Below are 24723 nucleotides of genomic sequence, written 5' to 3' on the forward strand. Positions count from 1 at the left end.
GAGTAAGACACTTTTACAACCACGTCTTTATTTAACCGTTATTATTTTGCATAGGGGTTGTATGAAACCAGGACTGTCAGCAATTTACATTTAAATAATAAATATCATTGCAATCATCTTCTAATCCTTCATCGGAGAAGATTGCATAGACCCAATGGAGATGATTCAATTTTATCATGAAACATTCTCCCACCCAATGGGGCAAAGTGTGCTTAGAAGTAGTCTTGAATGGGTCAATGTGATGTTACATGGCATTTAGAATATCAGAATAACTGTTTGGAATCTCCATGTTCGGAAAGTCCCATTTTACCGGGGGGTTTCCTGTAAAGCTTAGAAAAACACGTTGACAAATTCACTGCGTGGGAAATCTTAACAAAACCCCGAGTCATAAAATGGTCCGTTTTTTTTTTTCAAGTTAGACGTGTTTTCATTGCCTCCCCCCCCCCCCCGAACACACACATACCCTCCCACATTTGCCCCTCTTTTGTTGACACGGAGGAAATAAAATTTGACAATGTATGCTGCCCTCTGTTGACGGATAAAGCAATCATTTCAGACTGAGCTTATCAGTAAAACAGAGATTTCCAAGCTAGTTTTAGTACAGGGGATGTCGTCAGGGAACAGATCAATGTCAACAAAATGATGCAACACCAGTTTGCACCAGCAAACTTATCATCCATCTCTATTCCTCTCCCTTCACAGTGATCGGGGACAAACTACTGTCGACGGCCAGTTATGCTGCTTTAAACAAGCTCTCAGAAAATGATTACTATTTTCATAATTTTCCTCTGATTTGACGTAGACTGATACCCTGTCTTTCCATCGTCGTTCTATAAATAGTCATAATGATATGTAGGTCGCTGCTACTTGCACACAAACTGCGATGATATGGTATGTTATATACGACTACTTTGATTAATTAGACACTATCGTATGTCTGCACGAAGAGTTTTCCACGAAGGGGCGCTGTTGCGATTGCTGAAACAAATTTTTATGACAACATGAGTATTGCGTCAGCGCGTAGGTTTACAGTGACTCAGGAGACATGGCACTACATTGTATTTTCATGAGTTCAGCGGAACAGACCACCCTAAAATAGATGGGTTTTTACAAAGGGTCACAATTACCATAGCAACACTAAGTAACCATGTGAACCAATTTAATACAATGATGATCTCAGAAACCAGTCTCCGTGATAACTAATAAAGAGACACCGCGTGTTATGTCGTGCGGCAAGATACACAAGTGCCCAAGGGCTGTGCCTCACTTTTTTCAACCAATCAGCAATCACTTCTAGTCCTCGGTTTGATCAAACTGGGGACATCACGGTCGGTGAGCTCACTCGCTTTTCTTCAGCTCCGCCTCCTTGGGAGCTTCCTGCGGCAGCGACGCCCCCGGTGGAATGGGCTTCTCCAGAGTGAGAAGCCGCCTGTTCAGCGGCTTTAGCTTGCCGATGAACCCATAGACCGACTCCTCGTATTCATCGCGATGTTTCTGAAGGTGGCCGACATGCGGGGAGCTTTGCCAACACTTGACGTAGAGGTCGTTCTCCAGGTGTTTGCGCCACTGGTGGACCAACTCATCATTCTCCTTGGCCGTAGCGATGTGGTCATCTCGGGAAAAGAGGATCAGAGCAGGAGCTTTGACCGGTCTGCCAGTAAAAAGTTCGTTGACCTGGGGTTCAAGGATGGGAGAGAAATAGGGGAAGAGAGAAGTAGTTTTAGTGTCAGCAGCCAAGGTCAGATTAGGCTTTTGTCAAGACCCTCTCGCTGTATGGTGAAGGGAGCCCAGCGGAATGGGCGCTGTTGCGGTTGCCGGTTACAGCCATCTTACAGCGAGAGGGCCTTGACAAAAGGCTAGGGTCAGATCAGCTTCCCATGGATCATACACAGGATTCAAACGTGTGATTATACCGAGTTTTACTAGTATTCAAGGCTGATGTGTTTGCTGTATTGCCCTTTGGGCTCTGCAACGTTATGAAAATGCACTTGACACCTTCAAACGTTTTAAAAACAAAACCAAACATCCGTATCTAACTAATGTTTTTGATGGTAAAAACTTTTTAGCAATAAACAGCAGGAAAAGTCGACAGGAGTGGCGCTTTTCCGTTCTAGTTTTTTTTTTTCGTGTTGCAATAATGATTGCATCAATTTCATGGTCGCAAGTAAATCCGTCTGACAAGAGACCAATTCACAGAAAGAGACTTTCACTGCAAACTGCACGAGTAGTTTAAACTGACAGGAGTACTGACTATGTTTGTACGAATGTCGATTTCGTAGTTTATCAAATATGTTGAATGTCGAGAAGGAACAAACTACTGATATTAGTATCATGATAAAAACCAGCGTGCTATTAATCTGCACGTTTTGAACTCTGAACACATAACTGACTTAACCCTTCGTCTTCTAGATGGGAACCTTCATAGACTTAATACACAGAATGCTGGGTTCACAAAAGCGATGGGTGAAATGAACTCTGACCAAACAGTTCATTCGTGACGTTCACGTTTTTTATTGTTGCTTACCCAACAGAGATTACACCACCCCTCTACTGTCAACTTTACAAATGCACCTTCGATGTTCAGTATAGGCCTACCCTGCTGTCTTTACCATCACTTTGCCACGCCAAAACCTTGCCAACATTCTGTTTTCAACTGTTTATGATAATGTAAAAGAACGACTGTTCTCAGAGACTACTCCCGTTTACCAATATTTATGATTTGGCAGGTGAACAGCGGATTTCCAATATTATTTTTGGATGAGCGCCAGAACAGTTGCACAGATTCAGCTTGTGACACTACACGACTACAGGAAAACAGTAGGGTACGAAAACAGCATGCACTCATCACTGACTTCCGAGCCATCCAATATGAAGGCTAATGACGAAGCCATCGTCTCTTTAAAAAACATTACTTTTTTACCAAAGTATGTCACAATTAGAACGAAATGGAAGGAAAACGGTATATTTCTTATCATATTCTCAACCGACATCGCAGATGGAAAACGATGTCGTTCCATCCTTCTAAGATATCTTGGAGTGCGAAAATATGTTAATTTGTAGCTACACATGAAAAAACAATAAAGTTCCCTGTGGCATGCCCATTTTACTTGATTTTATCACAAGGATATCTGTTTCGTGTCCAACATTAGCGGTCTTCGTCTGTTGCATGAAACATTCAAAGTTAAGTCTGAAAAATCACAAGTAATTATGCTATGAAATCCGCTCGGTCGTCACATGAGATCGAATTCCTTTTGCGTTGAAACTTCAGTTTGATCATAAAATACACGTCTAGTTTTTTAAGCTGCAGAGTCAGATGTCATACACATTTCAGCAAAGCAAATATCAGATTATCTTACTCTGACACTGTCGCACGAACATTGTTTCATCTGCACAATACATTACAGAATTCATCACTCGCACAGACTCCTATAACTCTTGTATTTCTCTACCTAATGTATGTCACAATAAGGAATACTGATGGAGTATCAATTGTTTCCATGACCTGCGTCAAATTGGTAGCCCGGCTAACTTTCACTCTCAGTCTGGTCACATAACCAAAATCTAACAACAAAGTTTTGGTCTAGACAGGATGTCAACCAATGCCGACTATCATCCATGGCATTCTCTTCAGAATGGACAATTTTGTGACCTTGGCATGAACTGAAATGACCCAGAATTCACGAGTGTATAAGCGGAACGACGTACGTGACGCTTCCTCAATAAAGAAGAAAATAATTAAAAGTAACAAATAAACAGCTTGGTTGATATGTGATCTGCAGTCGGTAGTGGCATCCTATCTGAAATCTTACAAGGGCGTTGCCTGTTACCATGGAAACATACCTTGATGATGCTGTCCATTGTGTACTTGTTGGTTAGCCAGAAGTAGGTCTCTGCGATGCGCTTGATGACGAACTGCGTGAACGAGTTGGTGGAAGCCTGGGAGTAGATGCCCTCGTAGCTATCTCGGGACAGCACGCAGCTGTCCAACACCTGGCCGACGATGCGGTATCGGACGGACGAGTAGCGGTCCTCGGCATCAGCGAGGTCGAGCATCTCGGCGTAGACGTGGCTGCTGACGGAGAAGGCGTGGATGAGCAGCGGTCGCTTGTCGCCATCTGTGACGTAATCGAGGATCTCGCGGGCGATCTGCTTGGCGTTGGCCGGCCATGCGATGTCGATAGGTCGTGTCTTGACAACTAGGACATCGAAGCTGTGGAAATTTTACGAAAGAAGATAGAGTTTTCATAACTTCCAAATTCGATCCAAATCATATCGTCATATTTATGGAAAGATCAATATCCATAAAACAAAACATCAGTAAATGATAATTTATTATAGAATGTCATCCCTCGTTTGAAATACATGTATATTATACATTGCCTACATCTACTTATACTTTTATCAAAGTGAATTTATGTACAGCTCTTTCAATTTGCCAAATAATGTGACAACGACATGTCATGACTTCAACCTTCTTTTCAGAATGAATATCCGTATCGTAATATCCACTGACGGAATCTTGATGCTAGGGATTGGGACCAACAGCGAAGCCAGATCGTTATGTATAGATTCTAATATAAGTCGGTCAAGTTGGCTGTTGTGATACAAACCTTTGACGGTATATATAATTAGATATCAAGTAAGAAAAGTTGCGTCACATGACGATAATCACGTAGTCAAGAAAAACATCAAACTTTCTGCACTGATTCGCTTAATCATTGTCATGCTACATTCACATTCATGTCAACGTACAGATCTTTCTGAAATCATACACCTATACGCTCAAACATAATAATTCTTGCAGTGTCTGACACACCGAACAGACTTGAGATATCAAATATTTCAAGACCCGGGCTGCCCAATCTGGCGCACCCATAATTCTTCATTGTATGTTCTGATTTTGTATTATGTCATGTTGATATTTGTTATTGAAAGCCGAATAAATAATATAAATACATGTAATTTAGATATCTCTGGTGAAACCCACCCTTTGCGAGTGTAGAGCTCGACGTATTTGTTCACGTGACGTGGTTTAGCCAACAGCCAGGTGAACATGACCACCACCGGCCTCTCCGAAGGGTCACTGTATCTTCCGTCATCGTCGGGAGAAGATGATGACGAGCTACCAAAGGCGACGTCTCCTTCGAAGAGACTTTCGTCCTGCAGCAAGTCATCGTTGGTCTTTAGCTCCAAGTTATCCGAGATGACAGTGGTGTTGAGCTCGATCAGCGAAAAACTGTCTATGTCACCAAGGACATCGAAGACGTCGGATGATGACGATGAAAGACGAGCTCGAGGCCCCTGAAAATCACAAGGAATAGAAGATAGTTTTACATTCTTGGTTAAAAAAAGTCCAAACTTTCCTTCGGAATATGGATCTCAAACAAACAAGTTTAAAAGAAATAAGCTCACCTCGAATTGCTGGTTGCAATTCGTTACTTCGGAGGTTCGTTATTCCGAAGGCTCGTCAATTCGAAAATGAAATAATGTTCGTTATTCCAAAGGTTTTTTAGTACGCACAGTCTTTATGGATTACCGAGCCCTTTTCCATTTTCGGATTAACGGACCGCTAGGTATACGGAATTTGTGTGTTTCCAAATAACGAACCTTCGGATTAATTAACCTTAAGGATAACTAACGGCACCCGAATCCATACCAAACTTCCTCATTCTCGTGGGTTTCGCCTTCTTCAGTCTGACGCTAGTCTCCAATACCTTAAAAGTGCAGTCACACTTTTAACTGATCTGTGTCCGATATACTTTCATCTCAGCCACAAGTCTCCGAGTGCATAAAACCCACACATTGACCCAGCCCCAGTTTCTACACAACATTAGTTTGTTCCCCGATTCCCATGTAACAACCTAGCCCTTGATTTTACGGCACACGTACAATTACAAACTCTTGATTGTCATTCACTGATACACTGTAAAAACATCGGTGTTAGATTTAACACCATGGGTGTTAAATTTAACACCTATCAAGTGTTAATGGAGGACCACACCCACAGGTGTAGAAAATGCACTGTGATGGTGTTGAAAAGTGTTCACCTGACACTTCGTGGTGTTAATTTGACACTGTACCTGGTGATATTTTGACACTGTACGGGTGTTAATTCAAAAATGACACCACATGGTGTTGATTTGATATTTGTTGGTGTTAATATCAATGGTTTAACACCCGTCCAGCTTCAATAAGAGACCACACCAGCTGGTGTTACTGCGGTGTAAATTTATTTTCACATTTTTTCAAAAATCTAGTATTTAAATGTACAATTCTTGATCGTCTTGTTTAAATAAAAAATCAACAAGAAGTGCAGTTACTACACTGTAAAAAATTTGTTTAGTTTCTAAACACCTAACTAAACACTTTTCTGTGACAGTTTAAAAACACTGCGACGTGTTTATATATTAAACATGTTTATGAACTAAACACATGCTGTGTTTATTTTCAGCACACCCTAGGTGTTTATCACACACACATGTTTATGTTTTAAACGGTTCTGATGTTTAAAAACTAAACACCTGCTGTGTTTATAGCCTAAACACCAAACGTTTACACCGTAATCACTCACAGTGTTTAAATACTAAACACCGCACAGTCACATAATCACCCACAATGTTTAAGATCTAAACACTGAACCAAAAAATAAACATGACGCACTGTTTACAATGTAAACACTGCGACATGTTTATTCGCTGTGACAGATTAAAAACACTGCGACATGTTTATTTGCCATTTTAGTGTTTATTCTCAGAACACATGTCTGATTTTTTAGATCGATCACAAAATTGCATACACTAAACATGTGACATGTTTACGTATTAAACATCGCAATTTCTCAGTGTTTATATGATACATGTTTACACCTTATACATGCTGAGTGTTTATATGAGACATGTTTACACATCATACATGGTAATTTCCACGTGTTTATATGAGACATGTTTACACATCATACATTCATACATGCTAATTTCTACGTGTTTAAATGAGACATATCATCATGCATGTTAATTTCCATGTATTTATTAATGTAAAGTGGATTGTTTCCACTTTTTTTTGCATGGAATAAGATAAACGCATAACATTATATAGAATTTACCCAGTATGTACCAAATCATCAGCACACTTACATCGCATAATACCAGGGAAGACCTGGGTTAGCTTTCACAAACATTTTGGCTACAAGAGTTAAAGGCAATTCTCTGAATGCAAGTTATCAAAACATCAGTCAAAGCGTGGGCAATATCTGATGAATAATAAGTTAAAATCCTTTAAAGGGGAAATCGAGTCCAATAAACAAGTCTGATAAAAAAAGAGTAAAACCTTACCAGTTTAACAGTAAAAAAATGAATGAAATCGGACGAAAAATAAGGAAGTTATCAAATTGTGAAGATTTGCTAATTTCTGCAAAGCAGTTAAAAGTGGATATGAATATGCAAATGAGCGAGTTGACCATGCCATAACCTCACAATTTTCCGTTGATCGCGTACCCCCCCAAAAATGATGAAATTCAATGTTTATGTTAATGAAATGTGAAACATTATGGTATTGCTGGTTGAATAACTTCAGAAAAGTGATCAATTAGATATATCAGGACTTGAGCCTCGGGAATAATTGCGTTTGAATGAAAAACTTGAAATTAAGTAAGTTGTGAGGGAATGACATGCCCACGTTGCCATTTGCATATTCATATCAACCATTCAAGAACTGTTTCCTCAAAAATTAGCGAAACTTCAAAATGTCATAACTTCCTTATTTTACATCCGATTTCGATCAAAATTTTACCAATGGACTCTTAATATTTTATTCTTTCTTATCAGACTAACTTGTATTTGGACTGGATTTTCCCCTTTAAATATTGCCATGTTATTGCTATACGACACAATACCGAGTTAAATGCAAGATACCTGGGAGTCACTGGCCTGTACACGAAGACGTAAATGGAATTCTCTCCTATACACACAGTAAAGTTTGTATTTGCAGGAAATGACACATAACTCATTTTGGAGAAAAAAAAATATTGCATTTAACAATTACTTTTCAGTCACATGTAATTCTTAGCCTACTTTCAAGACTTGCCGTCTTTCTACTGTATTCAGAACTAATTCTTAGTATTGTAAAACAAACGAATAAACTTGTTGATTGTGAATTGCAACTCAACGCTTCGGAAGCTTGACATGTATGTAACACCTCCAGGAACATAACTGCAGTCTGTGAACAAATCGATGCCGACCTCGAAGATTGCATCAATTATTGACAAAGTGCTTTGGGGTGTACCCGAACCAAATTAGGCTCACGGCAAATTATACCATGCACAACACTATGGTCGTATTGGTACTGATCAGGGAGTGTAGATGATGCACTCATCATAAAGAGACCCCCCCCCCCAAAAAAAAAAAAAATAATAATAATAATAATAATAATAATAAATAAATAAATAAATTAAAAAAAATAATGTTTTCACTGTATTTAGCCTGTGCTGAACATCTGCACTCCCTGATCAGTACCAATAATGGAACTTAAATACATACATGATATTGTTCTTTTCACTGCGACGTTCACTGAAAGTACATGTAGGCTAACAGTACTGTATTGATTTTTCACTTTTGCTATTTCGAGAAAAATCTTAGAATGTTAGTGGTTTTCAAAAGGTGAGTGAGAAAAAAACTTCTACCTTGCTAGAACCTTGGAGAAAGAAGTCAAACTCTATGGGTATACATGAATAGTCTATTAGAGTCTAATCAGTCTCATCATACTCCACATAATCATGGTATGGAGGGCTACTTTCAATCTCGACACAGCAGAATTTTTGGTAAAGACAAGAGGATAATAAATGAACAAAGAAAAAATAATGCATTGCAACTGGAGGCGGGAGGGTATGCAAGGCTGTCATGAACACGCGATGTGATCAGCAAGACTCCTCCCTTGTCAATTTGTCAGTCAGTTGCAAGACTCCCCCCTATTCTCCATGCATGTTGTACTACATTTCTGATACCTCTCTCCATGTGACCGATTTCAAGAATATCTCAGAAAGAAAATATTAACTACCGAATGCTGCATTTCCTATCAGGTCTACAAGAAAATTGCACAGAATTCCAAACAAATGCAACTACTGGCTTTTTATTTGCGTCCAATATCTGCTGATTGTATTTGAAGCACCTGAGGGAAAAAAAATGAAATGGCTGATATTTTGATTTGATTTGTTTTGATTTTTATATTCCTTTTTGCACAAGAATATATTAGAAAGCCAATCGAACAAAGTTCTTGAGTAATATCTTAACAGTGAATTACAAGGATATTGGTTGATGAATAAAATGAAGTGAATAAAACTGTTTTTCTTAGTAGTGCAAAACGATTTCGAGCAAGTGTCTTTACATAATAGATAACATTACAATTTTACGTACCAGCTGTTAAAATAAGACAATTACACATATCTATGAGCAATAAGAATACAGGTGACCATTATCGTAAGCACAGAGGACAATAGAATCGCTTTGTTTTGGATATCCCTGCCATTTCAAAACCAATTTTCATCAAATAAGCATTGAATTCCTCTTCGAATTATATAGGCCCCCTACCTTCATATTTCTTTAGAGGTTCATCATTATGTAATACACGCATACACGCACACGGAGAACTGAAGCCCCAGCGCATTCAAACCCTATCAACCCCCATATGATTTACTTTATTCTAGTATACAGGTTTAGATGCACACTGTCAGTGAAGAAAAAAAAAAACAATAGAAAGGTTGCTCTAACAGGTGGGATGCTTCCTAATAGGTCTGTAGTGCATCATGACGATGTGAGACATCACATGGCTAGCGGGAAAAAAGATTATTAACATTCAAAATCATTATCCATGGTTCATTTCCTTCATATGGCATGTAGGCCTATAGATATACTGTATATCAGTATATCTTGCGATGTCCTTGTAATCCTCAGATGTTTGCACTTTTAGACGGGTTGTATAGAAGTAAGCGCATGCATCTTTCATTCTAATCCAGACAGGTTTGGCGTGATCCCCGATCAATTCTTCCATGACGTACTGGTGCTGGTAAAAAGAAATGATTACACAAGGAAAACAAGTCAGTTGGCTTTGCAATACAATGGACTTAACTGCTACCATAGATTCTGAAAATGAATGGATAGCAAAGAAGTTGACTGAATCCATAAGCAAGTTCAAGTTAAAAGGAATGACAGAATCCCTTCATCACATTAGCACATAGTGTCTTGCGTCAGTTTTTACTTACTTTGCTGAATTTTCTGGAAATAATTCAAGTATTTTTTTTTGTTGTTGTTTCTTCTTTCTTATTCATCATCATTATCAAGCAGAGTTACGACCATACTGTATCCTTTGTCTCTTGGGTGAAGATTTTCACATCTGTAACTTACACTTTCAACAATATTTGCAATAAATAAATTTTCCATGTTTATTTTAGCTAATGGATTGAATTCGGGAGTCGGGAGTAGGTAATCCCCCCCCCAAAAAAAAAAAAAACACACACACACACACACACACAAATAGAAGAACTTAAAGCATCTAAAATCTGCATTTTATAGAAACTCATTTACATGCCCTTTAAAGGACAAGTTCACCTTCATAAACATAAGGATTGAGAAAATGCAACAATATTAGAACACATCAGTGAAAGTTTGAGGAAAATTGGACAATCGATGCAAAAGTTATGAATTTTTTTAATTTTTGTGTTGGAACCGCTGGATGAGGAGACCACTACAGCTTGTGAGTCATATGCGGACAACAGTATAAAGAAAATATAAAAGAAAATTCAACATATTTTCACTTTTTTTTTTTTGCATAATAAAAGAGCAATTGACTTGCCTCTTTCTAAAGGCAGGGGGAATAATATTACCCATAACATTTATCGGTAACGAGTCAGGGGAATGTGTACTTGTTTCAAAAGATGGAATTTTGTGAAATTCTCTTTATATTTTCCTTATATTGTTGTACGCATGTGACATCTGAGTTATTCATACACTGCAGTAGTCTTCTCATCCTGCGGGTACTGCACAAAAACTTCAAAAATTCATAACTTTTGAACGGATTGTCTGATTTTCCTCAAACTTTCAATGATGTGTTCTACTAATATTGCTACATTCTCTCAATCCTTATGTTTATGAAGGTGAACTTGTCCTTTAAGTACATAATATTCATTGATTTGGCTCTGCAATTTTGAGTACTTACTTGATTTCCAATTTCCACATGGGCAGTATACAGAGATGTACTATCCCCAGTCGATTTACTCTGCTGACTACACCATGCCTCGTTCTCTGCCAGCAGAGGTAATGTCTTGCAGGATTTATACAGTACACGTCAGGACATCATCGTCACCCACTTTGGTGCCATCGCCATCCCCTTCCAAGACATCCTAATGGGCTTTACATTCAATTTTCACCACCTGTTGAGTGAAGAATTTACAGGGAATAAAACTGAATTTCACTCAAAATATAGTCACTAACCCATCGTCATTCACATGAAAGATACTTCATAACTTCGTAAAATTAAGGTAGATACAGTGAGTTTACCCGCTAGGCCGAGTTTATCCATAACTACGGTACCGGTAATTTGCAGAGTGTAGGCCTAGATATTGTAACGTTAACAACACTAACACGTTACAGTTAGAGCGTTCCCTGTTCTAACGTAACTTAGTCGTTAGATTTAGAAATAGAAAACTAAAACAAACGAGCAAAATCTTTAAGGGCGTAGCTTATTTCCACGCCTACAACAGTTTTACATTAAACGAGGGCGATTTTGCAATCAATCTTGTTATTCACCGACTTAGCAGACTTAGCAGACTCACCGCTTTCATGCAGGCCGGCCAGGCTAGAACTTTATCCCTTCGACGCCATCTTAGCTAGATCCGCTCCTTTATGCAGTGCATGCAGCTCAGTCAGCAGTGCAGTCGATTGATCGAGTCGTATGTGCAGTGTGTGGACGACCAAACCTAGAACAAATGCGCACGTACTGTGTAGGCCTACGCACATCACGCTGCTGGGGCATGCAATCGCAGCACCAGCCAGCCAATCAGACAGATCCATCCGTACAGGTACGTACGCGCGCGCACATCTCCTTTCCCGCCAATTGTGCATTGATTATGGTCATAATCATGCATAGCACGAGTGGGCGCTAGAAGCGCACGCACAGGGCACCACTGCGTGCGTTGTGGCCGCGGCCGTCATGTCACATGCGCTGCTGACTTGTAGAGTACGAGTATAAGTGTTTATGTTAAACATGTGCGGTGTTTAGAACGTGTTTACGAGGCGTTCTAAATGTAAACGCGTCTGTTTATCCTGACAGTAGAAGTGTTTAGGCCTAACCAACAAACATTTGGGTAATGCCCTAAACCATGAACGAAATCATTAACAAAGGCAACTCCCATTTTTTTCTAGCAGTTAAAATATAAGACTGTACATGCGAAACCAAAATATAAATTTATTACAGTTGTATTACATATTTTTAGGTTATCCTTTTTCCTAATTGATTAGGCATTTCCATGAAAGGCTTAAAACATGAATTATTTCATAGTGCATCTTGATGTCGTAACAGTTTCCACTTTCTCGTGATAAAAGGAAACTAGAAATTGCAATTTACACACCATTTCCAACACTTCTCCATATATATATGGACATATTGAGATTAACATAACGTGACCAGAATAAACACTCCAACTAAACACTCCAAGCTAAACACTTTAACTCTCAGTACTTTACACGTGCTATACACACCGGGTGTTTAGATGTTAAACAAAGTGTTTAGATTTTTAACACTGTGTTTAGTTCATAAACATGTCGCATGTCGCATTTTTTACAGTGTAAGAAACTCTTCAAAAAACAGTTTTATATTTGGAAATGACACCCGGAGGTGTTAATTTAACACCATAAATGAGCACCGAAAATTTAACACCAGCTCGGTGTTCACTTTTTAACACCGGACTTTTTGCAGTGTACACTTGAATATACCAAAGCCTAGCCCCAATCTCCAACTCATTCAATAACAAAGCAGTGTTACTTGCACCAACACATTTCAATCTGGCCCATGTCTTCATTACACTCAATTTTACACTCACCCATGACGTTCAGATTCGGTAACATACGATGCCCTTAATATTATTCTAGCCAAGAGATATACAAATGTCTCTCTCGACGGTTATATGCGCCGTGAACCAGTGACAAGTATGACGTAGTTGCAAAAGTGACGCTATGAATAGAGATGATAAACACATCATATTCATACACTTCGAGAGATTTATCGTCTGTTTCATACGATACTGTATTTGTACAGGGAATGGAGAAGCCAACAAGATGTCATGTGTTTTGATAATGATAGTTCGTAATCACGATCACTATCATGATCATTATCATGATCATTATCATGATCATTATCATGATCATTATCATGATCATTATCATGATCATTATCATGATCATTATCAATGTCCAGTGCATCGTCGGATTGATATGAACATTATTTACGCATCAACAGTAACATTCTCTAACAAGGCCTTTCCTTAAATAGGAACGACAACCCTGGCTAAAACGGGACCACAATAGGAAATTAGTTCTGTACCTATGACAATTATCGATTCGCGATTAATGGCAACATGAGTAGTAAACATTAAGTACGATACTAGTATCTGATTACCAAGCGGCCATCTACAAACTGATTGTTTTGACGCTACTCACATCAGCGCGACAAGTGTATCATGCGACCCTGGTTAGCCTCGCTAAATCATACTGGTAGTCCGCGGATAAGATAAGCAAACATTAACGCAGCTCTTTGATCATACACATCTTAACAATATGGCGCAGTGGAAATCAGCTTGACAGGGTAGGCAAATAATTCTGCCTGCGTGATACATTTAACGGTTACTTTGTACACGAGAAATGCCGTTTGAAGCTTATCATTAACAATAGAATAAAGGCTGAAACTGCCGCAAAACATGATTTCTTACAAGTCACCGTGATGGAAATAGTCACTAAATGTTTTAATGAAGTTTGTGGTTAAATCACACTATGCCACGAGAAACATCAAACCCTACATTAGATATAGAATATTTTTTATTTTCATTGTGGACTGATTTTTCTTTTGCAAAAAAAAAAAAAAAAGTTGTCAAGGAATTCTCTTTACATAGCAGTATAAGATCATGATATTTCAATCAGAATTAGATATACTGTCGCATAAGACAACATACTGTCATACTCAGTGTGATTTGGTCCCCCCAACTCGCAACAAAATTCAATTTTGCATATAATGTCACAGTCAACGAGCTTGAAATCTGTCTCGAATACATTGATTGTATTACGAATTTTGTTCTCGTTCCTGGAGTGAGTGATCTATGGGAAAATACACGGTTCTAAATTGGCTCGAAGCGTTTGATTGAACGAGCCCATTCAGACGTAAAGAATTTATTTCAATCCCGGGAAAATAATCAGAGCAGGTAGGTGGGTTCTCCCTCCTCAATGAATAGAAAAGAATAGTATGGTAGGCCTATATGATATGGCAGAGGTAAATTTCGTCTCTCCAAATGCTTGTGTTTACAAAATAAACAGCATCTATATTTTCCCACGCGTTTTGAATTACGGTCATTGCCCGCATACGTACGTCAAAGGATATAGGATTTACCTGTACATCAAAACACAGAATGCAAGGCGCTAGAGTACAAGTTCTGAACGTTATATTCCTTCATAATCTACTTCTAAGACCAGCTGATAGGCTACAATATGCTGAAAAGACATAACGAATAGAATTTGGTACATATGTATTGGAAAATCGGATGTATTGGTCGGATCTACAATGAAGACTTACGATTTTCCGATGTCAAACCAGTGATACTATCCATAGCATGATATCATTTAATTGTCTCGAAACTAAGATTACAGTTTTACGATATAGTAACGCTACGTACGGCCTTTCATCCCCGATAACCGCATCGATATTGTTCATCGGTTTCTGACACTGTTTTACAGATATCCGAACAGGAAACCGAGCAGCCGGACAGTTCCCACGCTTCTCAGTGGGGCACTTGTCACACGAGTTTCACAAAGTGTGTTATCCGGAAACCGAAGAAGATAACGGATGTTCCAAATTTACCTGAAGAGAAGCACTGATGTAGAAAGAGCACACGGTGGCTGAATCCCCCATAGAGATATGATTTTTGTTACCTTCTCACAGATTTTGGAGTATTCTTGAGAATTTACATGTATGGTTGTTTCTTCATCCATATCACTCTCCTTTTCAGTGAGAATTTATTCCTAGAAATTACAAGCTTTGGTTGTCATGGGTACCCCCACGGGGTGAGAATAATCATAATAATTTGTCTGTATATTTCAATAATCAAAAAATATCATTTATAATTAAGATATGCTTGTCTATCCATGTCCAGTCAATACTTGAATGCATATAACGGGCGCTGAATAACACTCAGTAATCTCAATGAGCAAAGTTGAAACATGGAACTACAACTAGAAACAACTAGCACCATGGCTGAATGTATTACATTTACAGAAGGAAGAAAATTAAGAAGAGGATGATGATGGTGGTTATGATGATGATGATGATGATGATGAAGATGATGATGATGATGATGATGATGATGATGAAGAAGAAGAAGAAGAAGAAGAAGAAGAAGAAGAAGAAGAAGATATTTGTCTCACGACTCGTTCAACACGATGGCGGTTCACTCGGTCCGATACATCCAAAGATGATGATGATGGTTATGATGATGATGATGATGATGATGATGATGAAGAAGAAGAAGAAGAAGAAGAAGAAGACGAAGATGAAGAAGAAAAAAAAAACATTTGTCTCACGATTCGTTCAACACGATGGCGGTTCACTCGGTCCGATTCATCCAAAGCTGGAGCATACTAAGTTATATGACATTGTGTAATAATGTGAATTTGTGTATACAAGCGGGATAGATGATAACTACAGGTGGAGATAAAGGTCATATTGTTTGGGTAGCTTCATGTTTTCTTCAAGTGGTTTGACAACGGCATTGATCCTATAAGTAAGTTTGGTTGTCTATTCAGGGAGGTAAGAGAAGAACGTCCTTATATGATCGATAATGTAACTCATTGGAACCATAAAAACACCTGGTCTATTACCATAAAACCTTTTCTATGCCAACGTGTCAAATGTGTACAAATTTCACACACTTGTCTTTGGCAAGAAATTAATTTGGCACGCGGAGGGATAATCGGCAAGTCTAAGCATTTAAACAGTATGACTAACCATTTGAATAGCAAGTTTAACCATGCAAAGAGCTGACCAGGCACGTCAGGGGCATGGGGTTAACCTGGGAATGTTGGCAGCGATCGTTGGAAGTACTTTCTTGGGTAACCCAACAGGGGTTGATCTAAACCAGATCATATATAACTGCCAACTTGGACCTGTGTCACTATTCTCACAGCTGTGGATAATATGCTTTTATATAAAAACGACACATCAAAAACATTTCATATACCTGCATTTCGTTGATAATCGATGGCAATGGTCCAGGAGGCTCAAGAGAGGAAAGTATAACTATTTTGTACTGCTTGATAAATGGCGATATCGTAAGATCTCTTGCCTAAAACTAGTAAAAGCTTTTGTCAAAGGAACATGATCTAAACGAGAGAGGGGGATCATTGTTTCCATTTGCTCTTCAGCAGCTTGCTTCACAGAATCACCTGGGGGGCATTTCATGAAACATTTTGTCCGACAACTTTGTCGGACAAATTTGCTCTCAGCCAATCGGATGCAAGGATTTCAGTAGTTTTTAACAGTTTGTCAGACGAAATATCTGACAAAACGCTTCATGAAATGCCCCCCAGGTCTCATCCACGAGCTCAGTGGTACAACAAAGCACTCTCGGGGTTAATGTCCTCACGTCGTTTGCGTCATAGATATACATGGAAATACAGTATGAGTCCCCTGGCTGCAGCGGTTGTGCCTCTCAATACGTAAAGGTCCTACACATGGCACTCTATCCTCATTGCACGGCCCGTCGAAGGACCTTAACCCGTTGAGGACAATATTACTGTAAATACACATGTAGTATAACACGCATTTTCCATAGACACCTGTCAGAGTATATAACTTGGGACTAGTCTTCAACGGGTCGACACTCCCTTCCTATAACTACAAGCATTCTCTACTTCCTACAGCTGTCACGTAAATCAAATCAATTCAATTCAATTTTTAATAACCCTCCAGAAACCTTGAATTTGTAAAACAATAAACCATACTTCTGGTGTTTCGTATGACCGTGATACAACATGTCCTACAGTCTTGCTACAGGTATTCGTTTAAATTTCAAAGACAGTGCCATGATAATATACTGGTCGACGATTCTCCGGATCTTGCCAAATATTAACAGCATCTGCATGTCATAAGTGGAATATAATCATATTACATTGAAACATCTATTATGTTGTTCGTATACAGCACGGGCTGCTACCTATACAATGCGAATAATATTATTATGCGAAGAGTTCCAACCAAGCTGGCACTAAGCGGACTAAAAAAATATAAGTATGTAATATTAATAAGTAATCTCTACATCTATGGCAGCAGCATTTATCATTTCGAAGTATGATTTATCCTACACTCGCTACTAAAGTAATTTCACTAGGATTAAGCGTGAAGAGCCATGATACGTGGCATTTGAATGCAACAATACACAACATGTGCGTTCAACTTAACGAATAATATTCTCACTCCAGAGTTTCAATGAGGGGCAATTTGTTAATCAGTAATGCTGCAAGAAAACATGCGCGTTTTTACTTTTCTCACCACTGCTTTCATGATCGCGGGGAAATAATGAATGGCGCTCTAGAAGAGTGCATGCTTACTAAATTATTAAATTAACTCAAAATGCTGCTCTTGGAAAAAGTGAAGTGCATGAGCTTGATTACGATGATAATAATATTACTACTATACCACTACTACCTCAATCAATACGAATACTCTCATTATAAACGTTAGTACAGTCTGTGTTCATAACGTTTATTAGGAACCAATATCATAGTGATGTCATAAGATTGTTGTCACATTATCATATTTTATTCACAGATCGCACTTCTATAACTCCCTGTTTTGGAAGCTGCTCATCGCTTTGCACAGTGATTACATTACACCAAGTCTATCGAACTCAATTAATATCTAGGTATTATTAGATGCATCGAATGTGGCAGGTATATAACGCGGGGCTGATTACGTAATCATATCGATAAGAGACACGTACTTATCAGTGCTTTATGTCACGGCACGCGCGCGCCACGCGTTGTTTACTCTAGATTTGAGCTCATTAGGCTGCGTTCACATAGAAGTATACGGTATTCGGTATTCAGTATTCGCTATTCGTACTCGCTATTCCCTATGCGCTGTCAAGTCGACCCAGTACACCATCACGCCGCACAATCAACTCCCTACTTCTCCCTCCTACAAAATCATCCCAGCAATAGCAATTTCTACGCTGCGTCAGAATGTCAGTCTACAAATGTACAGGCTTATTTTTGCTAAAAGGGCAAATCCAGACCTAAATTTTCATCATTTCATAAACGAAAGATGGTATACGCTGCTCGAAAATGGAACAAGCGCGATTCCCACTATGCTATACTATTCTATGCTATTCGGCATTTTCTAATCGTGCACTCCTATGTGAACCGGTGTGAGGAAATCCTATCGTTCGATTCAAGCTATTCGCGTGCCCTCGAAAACGCGCACCGATTATACCCGAATAGTATACTTCTATGTGAACGCAGCCTAGTATACCTCATTCAAATTGATGCACCTGATGCTCGGGTTCTTAAGTATCCATTATAGAATAGAATAGTTCACTACTTAATCATTGTTTGCATACATTTTCAATAGAGAATGTTATCAATAATCACAAAGCTTGGCCAAATCTTGCAACTAACGCATCAAAACTGGAATCCAATAGAACAGGTGAACCTGAGTGTTTCGTAGTGCGTTCGATAAAGATTTGGTGCTCCATTCGGGTTGAATGCGAGTAATCAAAAGTTGTTGCACCTGTTTTTTTTATGAACTTTTGTGGATCTTTCGTGGAACCTGTGCAGTGCCCGATTTTCTGATCCACTTTGCTCTAGTTCTTGTTGCTAATGCTATATAGGACAATGAAGGATTGAAGCTCCCTGGGTTGCTATTAAAAAGAAAAATCTTTTTTTATTCTCCTTTATAAATTGTACCGGGAACTCACAGTAAATTTTGTCTATAAAGCTGAATTCATTGTTACAGTAGAGCTGTGCATTCTCTTGTTTATTCATTTTCGAGTTTCGATATACACAAAATGAAATCAAAGCAAACTACCGTATATAAAATATATATAAACAACTATTCACAATTTCAGCTTCATCGTCTGTTATCCCAGCACCTGTATATAAAATAAAGTTCAGTCCACCTTTGAAAATTCTTGTAAACAAATAAATGTAACCCCCCCCCCCCCGGATATCCGTTTAAACGTGCATCCGCGAACAGAGACCTTCCGAGCTATATCCTCAACTAGAATATTTTCAAAGGTATTACGTTGCTGTTTATCATTATCATTTAGGGTAATCATTGACCCATTTACAAGCAACATTGTCATTTTTAACTTGTTGGGACTTATATACCATTGATCTGTCGAACCCTAAATATGCCCATCACCAAGTTAGACAGGCAGCAATATAAGTTGGGAACCAATGTGTTTATGAAGATGGAGAGACAATTCGAATTGTTGATGACCTAGCTGTACAAACTCCAGTTATATCTTTATTCAAACAATAAAGATTCTTGATGGCCCACGGAATAAAAGTTATGTGTCTGGCGTACTGACTGAGATTTTGATGGGCTATGTGTACCCGTCAGCTGTGATGAAAAGTTGTTTGTATCTTTCCTACATAATTCCCCTTCGAGCTGATTTTTCATAAGTTTGAAAGATAACACATAAATAATTCCCGATTTCTTGGGAGTGAAGTAAAAATCACATGTTGTAGCCTTCCAACGGGTTAATTCTGTGTTGTAAGTATACCCTCGTAATGGCGACTTCATATCAGGGCAAAGGGATTCCATTGAAATATTGGGAAGTTTAATATATTTTCCATAACTTTCTGAATTTTGAATCGCCAAAAATTCTGTGTATTTGATTTTTAGATTGTATTCAAAGCAGAATCGGTAGGAAGCGACATTGATTGGCGCAGGCCTACTGATAGACGCACTGTCAGAAGACGTTTCACCCCCCCCCCCCCTCCACACACATACACACACCAACCCAGGGGTAGATTTCCGTTCAAAAATGCTTAATCTTTGTCCCAGTGCTTAGTAGGTGTGGCAAGGAAAAAAAGGGGGCTGATCAATGAAAAAAACACACAGTTTATCAGATGAGTAGTGGCGGATCAAGGGGAACGCATCGGGAGCGCCCCCATTTTAAACAAAAGAATTAAAAAGAAAAAAAATGAGGAGGGGGTGCGTGCACCCCTCCCCTCCAATTTTGTAAAGGCGCCCCCTCTTTACGGAATTATTGGACCCGCCCCTGGATGAGTGAACGTGAGCTTGGTGTGCTTGCTATGTTTTGTAATTTGTAGGGCCTAACGTACTTATACTGAGAGGACTTGGACTAGAATGGAACGATCAGGCTGAAGTCAATGTCCATTCATAAAAGAATTTCTGGACCGGCACCAAACCTTGTATACGCTCCACAATCAAACACAAAGGACATGAAGGATCTCGATATAAGGACCACGCCTGTTTCATCGCTTCAATCAGTCTGAACAAAGACTGAGGTAGGCTTTACTTGATCTGAACATGGAACTATGGCTCCATGATCTGAACGACATTCACTCTGTCCATCGCATTGATAAACGAAAAAAGCTTGACAACGTGAAGATCATACACCCCCCCCCCCCCCACACACACAGAAGCAAGCTACTTAATGTATAGGCAGCGCACACATAATATTCCCTTCTTACCCTTGGCTTTCCTCCTCCATAATTCTACCACTTTATTTCCTGTGTGCACTGAGTTGTTTTTAAAAACAAAATCGAAACGTTTCCCAAGTCGGAAGTAGATCGTTTGACTATCATGTTTGTCCAGCTGAATAACAGTCTGCCCTCAGCTGTATTTTTCCTCGCTTTCACTACGAGACGGTCACCTTCACCGAGAGATGCCGCTTCCTTGTTCTCTCGTTGTCGTATAAAATGATGTTGTATTCTAACCGTCGATCGCATATAAAGATATAGTTATTATAGTAACACATCAAACCCACATTATGAAATCTACGCTGTCAGTGACTGTGATACTGGAGTGAGATTTTATATGTTCAACTCATTTCGAATGGGTTGAATCTGATTTGCATGCAATAATTGCTGCTATGTTAGGCAAACCTTAAGAAGAACCCGAGACGGCTCTGATCTGTTATCAATGCGAAGGAAATTTGTACAATGTATGTTTGATACAGTTTGATTTGAAACATCTGATGACCTGACCAGCCATATATATATGTTTTGATTATCTCTCTATCATTATCTGATCTTTTTGTTTGATAAGTAAATCTTTCATATCTTCTCAACAACTTCCATCTATTATCAGTCTAATCATACAGGGGTAGAAGCCGGTGTATGGCCTGTGACACCAGCAGAACTGTCTCCTAATATCACAGGATCTACGCTTTGGCGTATCATGGAGCTACAGCATAGCTCCATGGGTGTATACAGGAGAGATACGATTTGAGATACTAAGGCGGTGAAGGCACCCTCACATGATCACACGTTTATTTAATGAGAATCGCACAAAAACAGACAGTAAACATCGCTATACAGACAAGTACACATATTCTATCAAGTACCAGTCTGCCTGTCCCTGTCTGCTTGTATAGCCAGGGTCAAAACAATATCATAAACAAGAAAAACTTTTTTAAATGCCATTTTAACTGCCACAAAAAGAAAAACTTGCGCTTTTATGTGTTTACTCTTTTGCATCTGCTTTATGACAGTCCCATAATTACAGCCAAAATTTTCATTCCTTCTTTCTCCTTTTCATCTGTGATCTCACATTCCCCTTCTCTCGAAGTTCTTCTCTCTTCATCTGCAAAAGGACTTAGCTCCACATATCCTATATCATGAAGATGAGTTCCGTTTGTTTGTGAGCTTAGCTCAGTGGTAAAAGGATGTTTAATATTTCATGGAGGTACAATGGCCCAACTAACAAGTTTCTGCTTTTTTTCATGGCATTCTCAAGACTTTCATATCATACCATACACTATACAGCTAAACTCTCACTATATGAAATATGTATTCATGGTAGCTAGTTACTGAACCCCATTAGATATGGAATATTTATGTCAACATCTAGATGGATGATTTAGGTCCTATGTGAAATATTATTCAAAGCGGTAAATTATAGCAAATCAAGCGACCCTGATGATACGCTACGCTACATGCCTTCAAGTTTAAGTATTGTCCCCCAAATTGGACCCTGTACAATGTGCACATCATGATCAAGGCAGATGATGACAAGAATCTGATTCTACTCACCGTGTGTCCGTAGAGAGTAGCTGCGCCTCTGCAGTACAGATCGTAGAGAATCAAACCCAGCACTGCAGCCGACACGACTGTGTATGTATTCCACTCAAAGAGAGGGAAGAACGCATCAGACGCTGACTCGAACATGATGAGAGAAAATTAATTTTGGTTCTTCCTCGCAGCTCACAATGGCATGAAATTCAGTGAATAATCTCCTTCCAATCTGCACGTCAAATTTGAGATCTATCAAATAACGATTTGGAGAAAGAATCGCCAGTCTAACCGAGGAGGTACTTGGTCATGAAAATCTACAAGCCGTATCGCCCCGTTATGTGAGTCACTCAACTGGTATGGCGAAGGATAAAGAGCAATGCTAACAGAGGATGAACATACGTAGAGGTTTTCGGATGCGCTTTCACTCGAAGCATGCAGCGTCCTGCTGTCATAAACACAGCTGGGCTGTAGGTTTTTATATCCGCCAGCGATCCGACTTGATTTCGAGGGTGGGGAAGCGAGTCGTGTGTGTGTTGCCAATTTGCAGCATTGAATAATCTCCCACTGATCCGCCCCAAATTCTTCAACATTATTAGCACCTGTTCTGTCCGGAATTCTCTGTCGAGATCAAAGAGACACTATTGTGACGGAAACAAAGTATCAATGTGCGCCACGATGATTTGGAGTGCGATGACCTTTTGACAAATAGGTCATTCACTTGCAGGTTATCCGGCTTAATTGTTGTGTTCATCAATCTTTGTCTAAACTGAAATATTCAGCAGAGTTCAAACTTTCACGTGAAAACGTCCACGTCAAATCATGGGAAAGAAATCAGAATGATTGATAATGTTCACCAAGTTTTCATATTGTTGTCTCTCTTAGGACAGGCGGATATTCTGCTCAGAGGGATGACTGAGTGAACATGTACAGCCATCTGGAAGTTCGCTCTGATTGTTGATACATTTTTTATGTTATTGAAATCTAGTAGGATAAAATGAAATTGGTGTTTGAATATCATTCACTTCGACTGGTCTGCGTAATCTCGTTATCGTGCAATCATGCAATGTATTTTGATGCTATAAATGCATGCATAGATAAAATCATGTTATTTCAAAGGAAAGTGAACAAATATATCGCTGATATTTAGGATTTTGTTATTGTGGTTTTATTTTGATTTGTTTTGTGGCAGGAGTCTGGAGACAAGACAATTATCAAAAAAAAAACCAAAAAAAAAAAAACCCCAAGAAAAAGCAAGAGGGGACTATCTGTTTCTGAAAGATGCCGCTTCGAGCTACATGTGATGACTTGCTACCAAGTTGCCACAGTCATGCACTTATAAATATTAGCTGTTCAATATCAAGCAATATCAAAATGTGATATTGTGCGACTCATACTTTCTGCAAGTAACGACAGTCGTATTTCATGACGGGAGTACTATAGTTATTGACAATTTAAAAACATTATCAATTCGATCTGCAATGTTATTAACTCGCTGATAATAGCCCTTAACGTTACGTATTACTTGAACTAGAAGACAGATAATTCTAAACGGAAATATTGGTATATTTATCTTCAAAATTTGATATTGCCTTAAGAAAGGATTTATACTCTTTATAAGTAGATTTATTTTCCCTTGAGAACTCCAATATCTATGGTAAGATATAAATGTATTTGGGTTAACTTTTGTTGTTAACCTTTGTAAACATTGAAAGTCCATTAGTAGCAGAAGCCAAGGAATGCCAGGTATTGGGTCTACTCAACACTTTATTTCTACCAGGAAGTTAAAAGTGCGGAAGTAAAGCCGGATTTTTGATGGACAGACCGGGGGGGGGGGGGTTCTAAAATAAGGATTCTATAAAGGGAGAGTGAAATAATAGCTGACTCAAACACATTGAAGACTGAATACCATTTTTTCTTCTTCAACCAAACAAGACAGATGGAATCATAACCTAATCGTGATGGTGACTGGTTATTGTTATATTGACAGAGAGTATAATTTTTAAGTGTCACGGGCAGTGGAGATTTCATTAACAATGCTTTCTACTGACTACTAGGTAGTGCATACTTCAGACTAAATAATGTATCAATGTACATGTATAAATAGATATATAGGGTTAGCTCTGACAGTGCGATGAGAGAGAAATAATTATTCTTAGAAAGGGAATGGCTAGTAACTGATCAGTGGGAATCAGTTGGAATGATGGGGGAT

The 24723-nt window shown here is 38.9% G+C and overlaps 1 protein-coding gene across 1 annotated transcript; it reads right to left on the reverse strand.

The window, feature by feature from the left end:
- Window positions 1–229: 229 nt before the first annotated feature.
- On the reverse strand, window positions 230–22878 carry LOC139722289 (uncharacterized). The gene is made up of 4 exons (XM_071633597.1): window positions 22533–22878; window positions 4988–5301; window positions 3841–4210; window positions 230–1674 (listed from the first exon to the last, which is right to left on the reverse strand). Exons 1-4 carry the CDS (start codon window positions 22665–22667, stop codon window positions 1339–1341), a joined length of 1155 nt encoding a protein of 384 aa, XP_071489698.1. The 5' UTR covers window positions 22668–22878; the 3' UTR covers window positions 230–1338.
- Window positions 22879–24723: the final 1845 nt, after the last annotated feature.

Source organism: Diadema antillarum, unplaced genomic scaffold (genome assembly GCF_040938485.1).
Source record: "Diadema antillarum isolate AM-2024a unplaced genomic scaffold, OU_Dant_1.0 scf00000163, whole genome shotgun sequence".
Classification (NCBI taxonomy): domain Eukaryota; kingdom Metazoa; phylum Echinodermata; class Echinoidea; order Diadematoida; family Diadematidae; genus Diadema; species Diadema antillarum.

What these genes read in the sequence shown, in the direction of transcription:
- LOC139722289 (XM_071633597.1), bottom strand. Translation starts at nt 22,667, where the DNA reads ATGTTCGAGTCAGCGTCTGATGCGTTCTTCCCTCTCTTTGAGTGGAAT. An exon ending in CTACTCTCTACGGACACACG is followed by an intron (nt 5,302 to 22,532) that starts GTGAGTAGAATC and finishes TGTGATTTTCAG; the next exon opens with GGGCCTCGAGCTCGTCTTTC. An exon ending in GAGCTCTACACTCGCAAAGG is followed by an intron (nt 4,211 to 4,987) that starts GTGGGTTTCACC and finishes AAATTTCCACAG; the next exon opens with CTTCGATGTCCTAGTTGTCA.